Here is a 17078-nt window from a genome sequence, read left to right on the forward strand (position 1 = left end):
TAAGGCAACCTCTAGAGAATATTTCTTAATGAAACTCGTGGGTCACCCAAAAATGGTGAGTTAAAATACAAATTATTTTTTTGCCTTCTTATCTAGACTAAAAACTAATTCATATATAGTTTGATAGATTCTGATTGTAACTAAATTATTTATTTTGAAATTTCACCAATAACAGGGCAAAGTGAAGTTCTGTTTTTGTTTTTAAGTAGGCTCCACACCCAGTATGGAGCCCAACACAGGGCTTGAACTCACAACCCTGAGATCAAAACTGGGCTGAGATCAAGAGTTGGACACTTAAATGACTGAGCCACCCACAAGCTCAGAGAGTGAACAGTTTTAAAGTTTGATTCTGTTTATCACTCTTAAGAAACTGCTGATAGACTCCAAGTTTTATTTCAAAGTTTAAAGTTTTAAGTCTCAAAGAAAGCCTCTCTTAAAATCTTATTAGGTAACTGTTGAAAATTTCCATGTTGCTTATACTACTTCTTCACATCTATGTTTCAGAACTGGTTAGGCAGGGAGAAAGGAAGGTAGGAGGTGTATGGAGCTTTTTTAAGAGAAAGTTTCATACCACACTGGATCATATCTTATCTGAGGACTACAAGAACTCCTGCAGCCTAGGTCCACTTAGAATGTTAGGGTCCATTAAGAAAAGATTTTTAAGAACATCGTTCTAATTCTGAGTTAGGGCAACTAAGTTTCCCAAAGAACGAACCCAAGTCTAGGACTCAAATGGCTTTACAAAATCATCTAAAGTGGGAATAATCTGTTGATAGCACAATGGTGAAACCCTAGGTTTAGTCTAGTTGGGATTAAGAAACTGTGTTTGGGCCAAATTTTGAACTATCTATGAGTGGTGGTAATTTGATTTGTTCTATACAATGTTGTTACAAGGTACACATTTCTCACCCTCATAAACATTTAAGTAAGGATGAAATAAAATTCAAGCAAGTGAAAAATCCTTTTCTTCAAAGAAGATGGGGAGATTGTATCACTGTTCACTGAAATCTAGAGAACACTTGCAGATCTATCCCAAATTACGCTGCTAGTTTTGTTTTTGTTTTGTAAGAAAATTTAAATCTGGGACGCCTGGGTGGCTCAGTGGTTTAGTGTCTGCTTTCAGCCCAGGACTTCGATCCTGGAGTCCTGGGATCGAGTCCCACATCGGGCTCCCTGAATGAAGCCTGCTTCTCCTTCTGCTTATGTCTCTCTCTCTCTGTGTGTCTCTCATGAATAAGTAAATAAAATCTTTAAAAATGGATTCTTTAACTTTTGGGAAAATATTCTGAAAGTTTCTGAATCAAAAGGAATATCTGGACTAGGATATATTTAAGAGTAAAAATAAAAAGAAAATATATTCAAGTAAGTGAACAAATCAAGGTGTGATTTGAAATACATGGAAGAAATGTAACAAAGCCACAGTTCTTTTAAGACACTGTTTGAGACTTCAAATTCCTACATAATCAATCAGAACTTTCTAATACTGTAGTGAAATGACATTTCAGCAGCTTCAGGAAGTAAACAGAAAGACAAAGACAACATGCAATACTATGAAAATAAGAAAAAGAAAACAAAATTTAAGATCAAGTCATACACAGTTCTTACGAAATAGACAATACTTATGATTTATTCCTCAAGATTTGTATATTTTTCATTTCCAGAGGTAAAATATTCAAAGAGAAATGTCAATATCATTTAAAACGTGCCACTAAAAATTAAATTTTAAAAACAGTTTATACCCTGTGCTTAGCAGTAGGTAGGCTGACATCCAGGAAAGAAGTATGCTAAACAACCGCTCAAAGAGACTTGTAGGACTCAGTAGTGGTAGGACGAAGGAAGAGGCTGCAATAAAACAAAGCAGGACAGTGTCATTATGACATACACAAACACAGTGTATATGCATTTAGAAGTACTGATTCTAGTGTCATTTATAGAATTGTTTCTATGACCTCTCAAAATGGGCTATACTTGCCCTAACCATTTTTGTGGAAATCTGAAACTTCACATTAAAAAAAAAGATTTTATTTATGTATTTATTTATTCTAGAAAGAACAATGAGCAAGTGAGTGGAAGAGGAGCAGCAGGAGAGGGAGAGGGACAAACAGACTCTGTGCTGAGTATGGAGCACTACGACATGGGGCTTGATTCTACAACCCTGAGATCATGACCTGAGTGGATATTAAGAGTTGGGGGCCTAACCGAATGAGCCACCTAGGCGTCCCTGAAACTTCACATTTTTAATTCAAATTACATTTCATTATTTTACCACCTTTTGCTCAGATTTTCTGAATTTTGTCTAGTCTTGCTCACTGTAATATTAACCCCTAAATGAGTAATTTGTTATTTGCTAATAAAAATAATAAAAAATGTAATACAACATATTGTTTCAGAGTTAGCAAATTTTCTCTTAATTAAGAGAAGGCATTTAGTCCACAGACAACTTATTCCTCAGAAATTGCTTTTTCCTAACCTCCTTCTCCTCTTCCTAAGTTTTCCCACTGTGAAGTATGCACTGAGAGTGGTAGTGTGCCACCTAGAAAATGAAAAACAGGAAGTATTTCCCCACATATGAGGGTTGTAATAAGAGTAATCTTAATAAATGAAGGAAACCTTCCCCACAGGACAAGAAAGCAAGTACTTCAATAGGAGAGCCACAAAACATAAACTCCTCATTTCTATATTAGGAAGGAAATATGCCTAAGTTCCCCATCACCCTAGTTAGGCAGGAAACACGTATGGAATTAAATGCTCTTGAGTATGGAGACAGATGACTTGGGATGAAACTCTGGCTGATTCATTTATTAACTATTTAACTACAGGGCAAGTTTATGAACTCATCTAAGTAGTATTCCTAGCTGTCAAGTAGAAAACATAAATAAGTTGTTGTGAGGTTTAAATACAACTTTACCTGTAAAATGCCCCTTGAATATAGTGTGAGGGATACAGTAGGTGCTTAGTAAATGTTAGCTGCTGTTATTATTACTAATCAAAATCTACTAATAAGTTAAATTTAAAGACAATCTCATTCAAAACAAAGTCACTGCAAGATGTAAGAATCTGAATGTTATATTGATAGTCCCTTTGACAAATACCTTCTCTTTTTCAGGTGTGATAGTCCAGTACTGTTATTAGCAGATACATATTTTAACAGAAAAAAGTGACACATTAAAATTTATTATAAAAGCCAGCCCAAATGAGACATCTTCTATAAAACTCTATTTTCTATCCTTGTTTTACTTTTGTCTAAAAAATTGATGAGGTGATAGAGGGAGAAATAAGAGTTCCCGTTCTGAATGACATATGTTAGAACAAGTTTTATAACATTTAATCCATTTGGAGATCACAGCACATTAGCAAAAAGTGCTCATTGGAACTAGACTATGGTAAATCAGTGCCTGGAAGAGATTTCTGGAGATACTGCTGATCTACCTCTGAGTCAACTATTTCACACCTTACAGCATTTGGTAGGCATCCTCTAGTAGTACCTATCTCTCTGAGTCTCAAGGATGAAATGTCTTATCTAAAATATATGCTTAGCCCAGAAGTAAACCCTCATATACACAGTCACCTAATATTTGGCAAGGGAGCCAGTAACACTCAGTGGGGAAAGGATAGTCTCTTCAACAAATGGTGTTGGGAGAACTAGATAACCACATGCAGAAAAATCTTACACCATTCACAGCAATTAATTCAAAATGGGTTAAAAAGTCAAGCATAAAACTCTTTGGTGAAAATATTAGGATAATATTAAAAATAACACTGATCTCAGCAATTTTTTTTTGATATGATACCCAAAACACAAGGAACAAAAGCAAAAATGAACAAGTGGGACTATATGAAATGAAAAATTTTGCATGTCAAAAGAAACAAGCAATAAAATGACAAGGCAACCTGTGGAAGAAGACAAAATATTTGCAAACCATATATCAGATAAGGGGTTAATATCCAAAATAGATAAAGAACTCATATAACTCATTAACAAAAAATGCAATTCAATTAAAAAATGGACAGAGGAACTAGATAGATATTACTCCAAAGAAGACATCCAAATGGCCAACCGGTGCATGAAAAGATCACAGAATCACTAGTAATCACTAATCATCACAGAAATGCAAATAAAAACCACAATGAGATATCACCTCACATCTGGTAGAATGGCCATTATAAAAGAAACAAAAATAGAAAATAACCAGAGTGGACAAGGATGTATAAGAACTGCAAGCCTTGTGCACTGTTGGAGGAAATGTAAAATGATGCAGTCACTATGGATATAGTATGGAGATTCCTCAAAAAATTAAAAATAGAACTACTATATTATCCAATGATCCCATTTCTGGGTATTTATCCAAAATAACTAAAAATAAGATCTTGAAGAGATACCTACATGCTCATGTTTACTGTAGCATTATGCACAATAGCCAAGACATGGAAATAAGCCAAGACATGTGACAAGGGTCATTATACTTAGTAAGATAAGCCAGGCAGAGAAAGACAAATATTGTATGACATCACCTATATGTGAAATCTAAAAAGACCACATTCTTATGAGGAGCTGAGGGTGGTGGAATTGGGAAGATGCTTAAAGGTAGAAACTAAAAAAAAAAAAAAAAAAAAGGTAGAAACTTATCACCAGTAGATAAATAAGTCTAGAGGCCTAAGAGCATAGAAATTATAGTCAATAATACATTATAAACTTCAAAGTTATAAAGAGATAGATCTTAACTGTTCTCACCACAAAAGAGAGATAATTGTGTGATACGATAGAAGTGTTAGCTAACACTGCACTGTTAATCATGCTACAATATATAAATGCATCAAACCAAAGCATTGTATACCCAGACCTTATACAGTGCTTTGTGCCAGTTATATATTAATAATTAAAAACTAAAATATTCTTTTGAAAAATAAATGAATAAAAAGAAAACATATGCCACAGGAATGTCTATGTATTTGGAGAAAAAGCAGCAGACTGAATCTCACCTTCCCAACGCAATGACAAAATCAATAAGGACAATAAATAAAATGATATAGGACATTCCAAATTTGGAAAAGTATATAGCACAGGAATTATATAATACAATATGCACATAACTATATCATAAGAAAATATGACAAAATAGAGAGATACCAAGCTTAAACATGAATATTTTCACTTAAATAAAATGGTTCAAATTGACACACATAGCAAAACCCAGTTCTATTCTGAATAAAAGAGACAGACTTAAAACACAGTGATTCAAAAGACTAAAAATAAAGGAATGGACTAGGCAAATGTTAATAGTAAGAAATTCAGAATTGCAACCCTGATACCATATACCAGATAAAGTACACTTTAGGCTATAAAGCAATAAACAAGACAAAAGGGACGGCATATGACATTAAAGCCACATTCCACAATGATGATGTAATAGTTATAAATTCTGCTACAAAGAGCACATCAACTACCTACATAATACAAAATTTATAGGAGATACAAAAAGTAATAGGTAGAAATAGACTAAGAAAACTGTAACACACCCTTCTTACTAGGATAAGTTGACAAAAAACAACTTATAGAATATAAGAATATAAAACCATATAATCAACAAAATAGATATTCTGGATATATACTGAACAGTACAGTCTCATAACAGAGACCATACTTTCTTCTCAAGTACATATGGAATGTTTACAAAAACTAATCATATACACTAGAGCACATAGAAAGTAGCAGTAGGTTCCATAAAGTGGAAGTAGGGCAAACAATCTCTGGCAAAATGCAATGAAACTAGAAAGTAAAAATAAAACAAAAACTAATGAGTTAGTGAATAGAAATACAGTAAATCAAATTAATAAATCAAAATCTAGATTCTTTGAGAAAATCAACAAAAAAGGACAAACCATTAAGTTAATCACAGAAAAGGGGAAAAGTGCAAATAAAATAAATGATGAGGGAAAGGTCTAATGACACAGACGGAATTTTTTAAATCATTAAGAGACTACTTTGCATCTCTCTATGCAAACAAGTTTGAAAATCTAGAAGAAATGTATAACCACTTAGGCAAATATAGCTTCCCAAACTAACCCCAGCAAAGATAAAAACTTAAACAGGCCAATTTCATAGAAGAAATATAGGAAGTTATCAGGGAACTACCTAGCAAAGAATTAGGTTTGTATAGTTTCAAAGGGTAATTCTTCTAAAATTTTACAGAACAGATAGGGCCCAGGACTATCTATTATTTTAGAGTATAGAAATCAAAGAGAAATTTATTTTTTTAATGAAGAAGCATAATATTGATACCTGAATCTGATAAATATAGAATGAAAAAAATTAAAGACCAATATCATTATGAATAGTGATGGAAAAATACTATCAAATGGACCCAAACACACATTAAGAATATAAGATATTATGATAAAAATGTGTCTTGGGGTTTATATCAGGAATGCAAGGATGGTTCAATACTCAAAACTCTACTGATATTATTAATAGGCCATATTCATAGGTCTAAGAAAAAAAATCACATTACTCCCATAGATAATGAAAAAGCCTTTGACAAAATTCAACATCCATGCATTCGTAATAAGAACTCTAAATAAAACAGCAATGCGTGTACTTTCTTTAACATGACAAATATATGTACCTTAATCCTAAAGCCAACAAATATATGTACCTAAATCCTAAAGCCAACTCCAGAGGTATTCCCACTAAGGTCAAGGGACAAAAAAAAAAAAAAAAAAAAAAAAGTCAAGGAGGGAAAATATACACCTATATTTGTAAATGGCATGATAGTATACTTCGAAAATTTTAGAGAGTTGATGAAAAACCTAACTCAAGAAATGAAAGAATCCAGTAAGGAAATAGAATATAAAACCAATATGTAAAAATCAAGAGCAACTTATACTAAAAGAAAAAAAAAAAATAGAATACACAATGAGTGAGAAAGGCCCATTTACAATTGCAACAAAGAAGATAAGGTATTTGGGAATATACTTGATAAGAAATATTTAAAGCCTGTATGAAGAAAACTATAAAGACTACTCTTAGAGGCATAAAAGTAGACTGGATCAAGTGGAAAGACATCCTTTGTTCTTGGTTAGAATGCCTCAACATTACTTATGATTAAAATATAAGTTTTCCCTAAGTTTATTTACATATTTAATATGATCTCCTTAAAAATTCCAGTGGCCTTTGTTTTTTTTTGTAGTTAGAGCAGTTGATCCTAAAGTTCATACTTTATTGTAATATACTATGAAGTCTCTGTAACTAAAACATTATGCGACTGGCACATGAATAGGCATATAATTGGAATAGAATATAAAGTCTAGAAATAGGCCAGTGTATCTAATGTATGATAAAAGTGTTAAATCACTGGGGCAAATAAAGTCTTTATTAATGACAATGGATAGTCATTTGTAAAAAATAAAATTAAATCCTTTCTTTATACCATACATTTAGAATAATTAACTCTAACTAAATCAAAGATTGAAATGTAAAAGGTAAAAGTATACAAGTACTAGAAGAAAATATGACTGAACTCCTCTATAACGTAGGTACCAGGAACAGCTTTCTGTGACCAAAAAGTCAGATGCATTAAAAGTCTGAGTATACAAAATTAGAAATCATTTGCAGGGCAAAAAGACATCATAAGCATAGTGAAAAGACATGTGACAAATTGGGAAAAAATTCTGTTACATGTATCATAGGTAAAGGACTAATATCCCTAATTTATAAAGAGCTTTTATTTTTAATTTTTTTAAAAAAGATTTTGTTTATTCATGAGACAGAGAGAGAGAGAGAGAGAGAGAAAGGCAGAGACACAGGCAGAAGGAGAAGCAGGCTCCATGCAGGGAACCCGATGTGGGACTCGATCCCCGGTTTCCAGGATCATGCGCTGGACCGAAGGCAGCGCTAAACCACTGAGCCACCTGGGCTGCCCATAAAAGAACCAAAAATTTTATAAAAAACTAGGGAAAACAGATGAATAGGTCCTTCCCATTAGAGATATAAAAATGTCCCTTAAGCATGTGAAACGATGTTTGACTTCACTCATAATAAGAAAAATACAAATTAAAAACAAAAAGATACCATTTCTTAAATTTAAAATGGCATAAATCCCAAAGCTTGAACATAATTGATTGTCACTGGCATAAACTTATTGACTGGCATAAATTTAAAAGACTTTGGTGAGCCTATGGAGAAATAGGCACTCTTCCTATATTGCTGGCAGAAATGAAAAATGGTGCATCTTTGGAGGGGAATTTAGCAATATTTAAAAGTACTACATGCACATTTACCCTTTGCATCAATAATATAACTTCTAGGAATTTATTCTGAAAATATACCTAACAGTATGAACTATGCATACGCTCAATGTTATTTGTTGCAGGATTATTTGTAATTAAAAAAAAATTAAAAAAAATCATTACCTACCTAAACATGAAAGCATAGGAGACTGGTTATATAAACAATGGAATACACACACATTGGAAAACTAAATAGCTGTAAAAAAAGAATAAAGAAGAGCTCTATGAATTGATATGAAGTGATTACCAAGAGGTATTGCGTGAAAGATGCAAAGTACAAAAGAGGATATATAAAATGCTTCCGCTTCTATGTAAGAAAGGATGAAAAATAGGAAAACATACTTATATCAGAGAAACACATAAAGGGTAACTAGAAAGCAATGACGTTTATAGCCCATTAAGGACTGGAGATACATGAGAATGAGGTGAAAGTACTACATACAACACTTCTTTGAGTATACCTTTTTGTATAGTTTCTATGTTTGGAAGAATGTGAATATTGTACATATTCAAAAAATTAAATAAAAAAGAATAGGAAAGAAAAAAAAAAAAACCAAAACAGCAAACTGAAACAAACCTAGTTGTGTTTCAAATGAATATCATAATCACCGTAAACAAAATGGAGGAAGGGAGGGAGGCAGGAAGGCAAATCTAAATAAATATGAACACAATATTTAACCATAAACCTTTAGTCTTGGGCAAGGTGAAGTGAGGGGGCAGAGTGAGAATTACAAACAAATCTTGAATAATATTAAGTCTGTTTATTGTGATGGCATGGGTGAAACATTCCTGAAATTGCTTTAGATGTGCTATAGGACTAAACAAATGAGTACACATATTGATGTTGCTGGAAGCCAGGGTTAATTATCATCATGGGAAGAGCATATAAATATGAAATGGGGGAAGGCAAGAAAGAATAGATAGAAATATAGGTATCAGCATGAACTTATGATCTCTGAAATATGTGTATATGCATATTTATGTGCATGTATGTGTTAACATATGTGTGTATATGTATCTATATATAAAAGAAGTTATATGTAGATAAGAGTACATATTTCCTAGCTCTGTCTATTGAAGAGCAAAGAAGCAGATACCCCAGTAGTGATGAGTACATATGGCACCATTCACCCAATAAAAAGAACTACGGCTCCTCAGAGAAATAACTGATTCCAGAGCTGAGACAGTGTGGATATAAGGTAAACTTTATAAGGTAAACATTTTCTCAATGCCAGAAAATAAAGTGATCAAAAAAATTATGGGGGTGGATGGGTATTTAGAAGCTAGCTTGAAGGGGCTCTCTCTCTAGCCAAGTCTGGGACAATTTAAGCCCCAAAGTATGAACAGTAATGAGTTATAAATTTAAAAAAAAATAAGTGCTCCTGAGTCCACAAAAATAATAAATAGCTAAGTCAATGAATGAATGTATAGGAAAGAAGGGAAGATTCTCAGAAAAGAATGCAGAGAACCTCTGGTAAATGCAATGGGAATCATTTTGTGGCCGTCATGACAAATATTGGATCAGGAAAGACTTATGAATGGATGTTACATCTAGGGAGAAATTTTGATGAGGATATTTGCTGGTCTTAGAGTGTCTCCTCACTGACAGCTTATTAGTAGTAAGGGAAGGGGGGAAAACAGTAAATTTATGGTGAAAAAAAATGGGTAACACCTTGATAGGGTGATACAAATTAACATCAACAATGAGAGACAGACAGAGATCATGCACCTCCAAATGTGACCTTAGGAAGGGCACAGCATCACTTATGCAGTATTCTGGCCAATAATGCCTAACCTCAATTTAATTATAAGGAAATATCAGACAAATCCAAATTGAGTAACAATCCATTGTGGGGTGGGGGTTGTGGTTGGTTATATTCTTCAAAAATATCAATGTCATAAAAGACAAAGAAAGAAAACAATGCCATGAACATTGCTAGGTCAACTGAAAAATTAACATAAGGAAAGCAGAATAAATAAAAATACTGAATATGGCATCTAAAAATTTTAAGTGTACATATATATTCATAAACACAGATAAGGGACAAACACATGAAGTGAAGGATGGCTTTCTGTAATTCTGATAAATGTTCTTTTTTTAAAAACATTTTTATAAGTTTTAGACGTTTAGAAATGAGATATAATGAAATGTGCACAAGTTGTGTTTTCTTTGCTTCTCTTCTTGACTGTAGTTTACCCCTAGGTAGGTAAGAAAACTAAGGAGGTGAGCGAGGCTGCACTGTACAGGAATGAGCAAGAGCTGCATTGCTACTAATTATATCGGACCTCCTATTTGCCATATATTATTTATCTGCTGGTGTGTGTTGTACATGACTGTGCATTTGTGAAGTTATGCACTATGACAGAAAGACTTCCCTTTAATACGAGAGTCCCCATTCATAGTTTTTGTTTTTTTCTGGGGATTTAAAAACTAATATGTCATGTGAGAGATCATTATTTATGGTCACCTTACTAGAATATTACCTACCCCTTCCGTGTAGAATATATGCTTCAAAAGGGCACGGATGTTGTCTATCTTTATTATTCTCAGGGAACAGAACAGCGCCAGAACATAGTACAAAGTGAACACATTGGTTTTTTTTTTTTTTTTTTGGATGAAGGAGTAGTTGTCAATATTGTTTATGCAAAATGAATATAAATAGTAACTTTATTAAATCAAGATAATTTAATGGGAAGGCCTGCAGAACAGCCTTCATCACTTTTAAGGTAAAGTTCCAATCCAAAAATCATTTAAAAAAAACAACAAACCAGAGAGGTTAAATTGCAAGTCACATTACTCATAGACATCACAAAACGTCTTTTTTTTTTTTTTAAATGAAAAACTTGGACTTCAGGTTTGCACCTGTCTTGTCTTCCAGTTGGAAGTGAAACCCTAGGTCTTTAAGTTACTTCTGTTTCTTTCACATGAACATTTCAGGATCCTTAAGTAAAGGTACTATAGAGGAATGTGTTTTGAAACATTTAACTGGCTTTATAAAATGTGAAATGTGTTGGGAGGTAACTAATCAATGTTATTCTCAGCAAGGGAAATAAAGATAAAAATGAACTGTTTCCTAGTCCCTGTGTAAGAATGGAGAATTTATGAATTGACATGAAATTTGAGCATAAGGATCTCTTCTCTTCGGGAATCACTTAGAATTTTATTAGATGTGAATATATATATAGCCTTATTATCAGGCCAATAATATTGTATCAAGTAATTCTTATCAACACATGAATGGTCATAGACGTTCTAATTTTCTTTGTCAAATTCCAGCATGAGTTAGAAATCATAGCTGGTTATTATTATTTTCATTCAATGAAATTATTTCTTTCAGTAACAATAATACAGATGTAAATGGATAATTTTAAGATAGGACTTGATATAATAACATTAATTCATTTAGCTCGGTTGCCCTCTTACCTAATATTATCCAGCTAATGATCTGGTTTAAAAAAGGCAGTCCTTGTTTCTTGAGTAGACTGTGATGGGTGCTGTACACAACATACATGGAAAGCACTATGCTCAGCATCTGAGAGTAAATACAAATCACATCAGTAGAAGAGAAGGTGGTGAGAGACTTATATTATAAAAAGAATCCTTAGAAAAGTGCTGGAACAACTGGAATCTAGCCCCAAAGCTACTGAAATTAGACCAGCTCATCCTCTCACAGCCCAGGCTACAAGATAGAACTCTGTCACTAAGCAGAAAATAAGGCACTTGACACTTTTGAGAGTAGTTTAGTATATGTGATCACACCATGTCTATTTAGAAATACTCATTATTAATTTTGAAGATTTCCTAACTCATGGAAATGCAGACGGTGCAATGTGGTTTAGTGTCTTCCACTTGTGGCCCTCACTCAGTCATGTCCATTGATTCAATACCTGTTTGTAGCCTGAATGTTCATACGGTAGTGGAAACACTAGGAGTTCAATACTCTTCAGGGAATACACATAAACTTGTGGAGAACTGGTAAACTATGGCTTGTAGGCTGGTAGCCTATTAGAAATACTGTTTTGTTTAAACATAGTCACTTATGTATAGTCTACATTCATTCATTTTTGTGTCGTCTACAGCTCCCTCTGTGTTATAGTGGTAGAGCTGAGATTTACAACAGACTCCTCAGGACCCACAGCCTAAAATATTTATAATCTGGCTCCTTAAAAAATTATCTTCCAACCCCTGAACTAGTGAATTATTTGCCATTTTTAAGAAAGATAGCTATGGCTGTAAACAAAGTAAAATCTCCTAGAGATCAGATTAGCAACCTCATCACCAATCCTTAAGATACTTTTAATTTATTTTATATTATCAGTGAATTTAGGGAAAAAATGCCGTTGACAAAGCTATGACATAATCATAGGATCCTTTCAACGTTAAGACATATTCTCATGTCGGAGACATTAACATGTTAAAAGATATTTATTGGGATCCCTGGAAGGCTCAGTGGTTTAGCACCTGCCTGCAGCTCAGGGCGTGGTCCTGGAGTCCCGGGATCGAGTCCCACATCGGGCTCCCTGCGTGGAGCCTGCTTCTCCCTCTGCCTGTGTCTCTGCCTCTCTCTCTGTCTCCCATGAATAAATAAATAAAATCTTAAAAAAATAAAAGATATTTATCTTGGAATCATCAAAAATATGCTACACAACAGAGCAATTTAATCTAAATTAATAAAGTTATTGTAAAAAGGAAATTTTGCAACAGATTTACCTTATAGTCAGGGATATTTCTAATAAGGACTCTAAGAATTTTAACATTATATTTGCTCCTGTAGAGTGGGATCCAGGAACATTCATTTCTGCCAAAGTAGTCATAGTTATAGGTGAATTCTGTCAATGTTACCTCTGGGCTTTAGTGTAAAGCCAGTTGATACACCATTTAAAATGAAATATACATTCCTATGTCTTGATAAGACATTTGACAAAATACTTCTTGTCTTCTTATATGTTCTCAGTTGTTCTTTAAGGACAAACTAACACCTTTTAAGTGAGGCTATATTTTTATTTTAGAGTGTTCTTGGCATTACTTTCTATTATCCCAGGTTTGTTCTGAGGACATTTTTTGAGAAGACACCTATAAGTTTTCTTTTGTCAGTGTTTTTAAATTTTTTTATTGTTAAAAAAAAAAGTGGTTTCCATGCTTATATAGAAAACAGCTGTCGTTTATAGAATATAACATTATATACTCTCTAATTTACACAACTCAGATATTATAGCTACAGATTAAAAACAGACTGAAGCTATATTAATGGAAATCACATATTGAGTACACAGTATAAATGCGAATTGATTCGATTTTGAAACCGCAAGTTCAAAGTTCTTTTTACCACCAAAGCCAGTAACCACGGTGAAGTCTACCTTCCCTGGCACATCATCTGAAGTCTTAAACTGGCTATATTCTTCATATAAACATACTCAGAGGCTGCTTTCACTAGAAAATTACCCTTCCCCTGACGTAAACGAGAACAATAAGAATTTCAGTCCAAATCTCAGTTCAACTTTTGGGTGAATACAGATGCCTCTTATATCTCCTTAATCTCTGCTCTCTTGGCATCTTTGGGCTTGTCTGCTGACTTTTTGGCTATTTCATACCCCTTAGAGACTATATTTCCATGTAGTATCTTTTTTTTTCCATGTAATATCTTAAACAGAGAACTTTCTTCTCAGCCGGCAGGTATTGAGCAATGTAAACGTAATGGCATCTTAAGAACAATATCATTAAATACAATCATAAGATCCATTTGGTATATCATTAGTGTAATATGGTGTCAAAAACCTGTAACTAACTTGGGACACCTGGGTGGCTCGGCAGTTGAACGTCTGACTTTGGCTCAGAGCGTGACCCCAGAGATCTGGGATAAAATTCCACATCAGCCTCCCTGCAAGGAGCCTGCTTCTCCCTCTGCCTATGTATGTCTCTGCCTCTCTCTGTGTCTCTCATGAACAAATAAATAAAATCTTGGGGATCCTTGGGTGGCTCAGCGGTTTAGCACCTGCCTTTGGCCCAGGGCATGATCCTGGAGTCCCGGGATCGAGTTCCGCATCGGGCTCCCTGCATGGAGCCTGCTTCTCCCTCTGTCTGTGTCTCTGCCTCTTTCTCTGTGTCTCTCATGAATAAATAAATAAAATTAAATAAAATATTAAAAAAACAAACAAACAAATCTGCAACTGACCTGAAACAGATGTAACAGCAGCTCTTCATTTATAAAACGATCTTTTCTTTTTATGAGAGATGTTAGAACACACAGGGACAGCAGAAGAACCAGCGAGCCAGCTCCTATTCTGTTTTAAAACACAATTCACAATTTTAAATTTCCTTAAGATATTTACTGAACACGCATCATATAAAAATGTTAGATATTTTACTCTAATGTAGATTCATCAGTCATTTGGTTTTATCATGATGAGGGAGCAAAATAGATATACAGGTATATAGGTATAAAAATCACAGGAGGAAGATGCAGTAGGGATGGGGTTATTTTTAATTCCTTACAAATTTTTAGATATTTTTACCTTATTTCTTTGATTTTTAAAGATTTTATGCATACCAAGTCCTTAGTCTGACTTGGATACATTTACAGAAAAACAATATAAAAAATAGTTAAACACATCATCAGTATCTACAACATAAATTTTCTGATTATGAACACTTACTCATACAAAAAGGATCAACATTTCTAATCCCTAGTATTGCTAGCATAACACAATGGTTCTATCATTAATCTTGTGCTTTCCTCAGCTGCTCCTGGCTAAAGGAAGGGTAGGACAGAGGCCACAAAGGTAACATATAGGTGAGGCATTTGAACAGTAAGGAAACAATAAACTACATTTTCCTTTTTTTTAAGAAGAGGCGGGCATTCTGGAGGGACAGAGGGAGAGAATATTTAGCAGGCTTCATGCCTGATGTGAGCCAGCTCGATCTCACAACCTGAGGCATGAACCTCATGACCTGAGCTGAAATCAAGAATCAGATGCTTAACATACCGAGGCATCTGGGTGCCCCAACAAATTATACTTTTTTCAAGAACTAGGTATAGTATGGTTCCTGAGGTTGAAGAAAACTGATACCAAGGAAATGGTATACTAATGTTAAAGCTGTATTTCTCACCTCCTAAAAATCTGAGTAACATAGGACAATTGAAATAGTTGAGGACAGAATCTGGAAGCAGGCAATTTAACAAGTATAAGAAAAGGAGGTAGCTAAAGAGAAATAAAAAAGCAAAAGGGAGGGCTAAAAATGAATGAAAGCAGGAATTCCTAGGAAAATACTTGCTTGTTTTTGCTTGTTTGGATTCTTTTCACACTCTTTTTGAAAATTGTAAGGGAAAAAAGTAGTTCTACATTCAACATGGATTACCATTTAAGCTTAAGAAAACAGTGATCTATGATCAAGATTCTTTGCTTTTGCTTTTTTAAAAAAATAATTTATATATTTTTAAACTTTTGAATAATTTAATTCATTGGCAAATATGTTTTTATTTTAGAGATTTGAGTAAGAAGAATATCATAGTTATGTTATTTTTGCTTTTTTCTTTAATTTTAATTTTTTCTTTTTAAATTTAACTTTAAATGTTTCACATATCTGTCTTGTTAAGTTTCTAATGAAGGGAAGTGATGTGAGAGATCAAATGGAGAGCAGAAATTTCTCCATGAACCAGAAGTCAAAATAAAGAAGTTGCAATATAACCACTAGAACACCAGCACAAACTTAAATCACTGAGGAATTTAAATTAAGAAGCAGAGAGGGGGAAAAAACATAATTTTAAAAAATACAAATTAGGATTTCTCCTGTTTTAGCAAGTTTGCTTCTTGCATTCATCTTTAGTAAAATATGCAAGTGGCAAATTTCTATGGAGACCCTTTATATAATCTCTTCTCCTTTTACCATATAATTCTGCTCAACTATGTCAACACTGCTTGAACAGGACAGAAAAGCAGAAACTGACCAAAGCAGGGAAAGGGGTTTTATAAAGACAACAGGAGAGCTCACACAGAAATATGAAGCAAGAAATAAATGAAAATATTTGAATTAATCTTCTTACATACTATTATAGTTTATGACAGATACAAAATGTTTTTACTTAGTAAAACTAATAAATTATGACTTAGAAGTATGGTCTTAGAATTCCATACAATTATTTTCGGTTTTTTTTTTTTTTTTTTTTTTTGCTAATAAATTGACTTTCTGGACTAATTCCTGACTTATTCTATACTAGTACTTCACAGAAATGAGATAATATGTGTTCACTGATAAATAACACATGCTCAAAAATTAACACATACTTTTAAAATATAATTTAGTTAATATTCCTCCAGTTAAAAAAGATATACCCTTATCAATTAAAGATTAGGTTAAAATGCTAAAAAAATTGCTTATACAGAGTTCAAAACAAAGTAACAAAGATGATTACATGATTAGAAAATGACAGGGAATGTTACATGAAATAGAGATCATTTAGCTTGCCGAGTACACAAATGCACACACATGTGCACACACACACAGCTAGACTTCTTGATAATAATTTAAAAATAGGTCAAAAGTAAAGGTAATCAATTATTTTACAGATTTGGTATACACTGAGAAGAAATAAATGTGATAGCAACATGGAGAATTAGGTAAGGTATACAGAATTTTCTAACAGTTTAATTAGATATAAAGTCAAGGTACAGAGTCTCCTCCCCTAGAGATCATTACATGCAGATTAGGAGAGAATTTCATTATTCTATGACATTTAAAGTGTGAACATGTTCAAAGGCAAAGACAAAGATTACCTCACTGGCTTTTAGATATT

At 33.4% G+C, this 17078-nt stretch overlaps 1 protein-coding gene across 8 annotated transcripts in view; it reads right to left on the minus strand.

Annotated features, from left to right (window-relative positions):
* PIGN (phosphatidylinositol glycan anchor biosynthesis class N) overlaps nt 1-17078 on the minus strand; it is a 104634-nt gene that overhangs the window by 27937 nt on the left and 59619 nt on the right. For all 8 annotated transcript variants that reach the window (XM_072758029.1, XM_072758028.1, XM_025997699.2 and 5 more), the window contains 3 exons: nt 14460-14568; nt 11711-11819; nt 1740-1842 (listed from right to left, as the gene is read on the minus strand). In XM_072758029.1, the coding sequence (XP_072614130.1) occupies nt 1740-1842; nt 11711-11819; nt 14460-14568 (321 nt within the window). The remainder of the gene's footprint in view (nt 1-1739; nt 1843-11710; nt 11820-14459; nt 14569-17078) is intronic.

The sequence above is a fragment of the Vulpes vulpes genome, chromosome 5 (assembly GCF_048418805.1).
Source record: "Vulpes vulpes isolate BD-2025 chromosome 5, VulVul3, whole genome shotgun sequence".
Taxonomy (NCBI): domain Eukaryota; kingdom Metazoa; phylum Chordata; class Mammalia; order Carnivora; family Canidae; genus Vulpes; species Vulpes vulpes.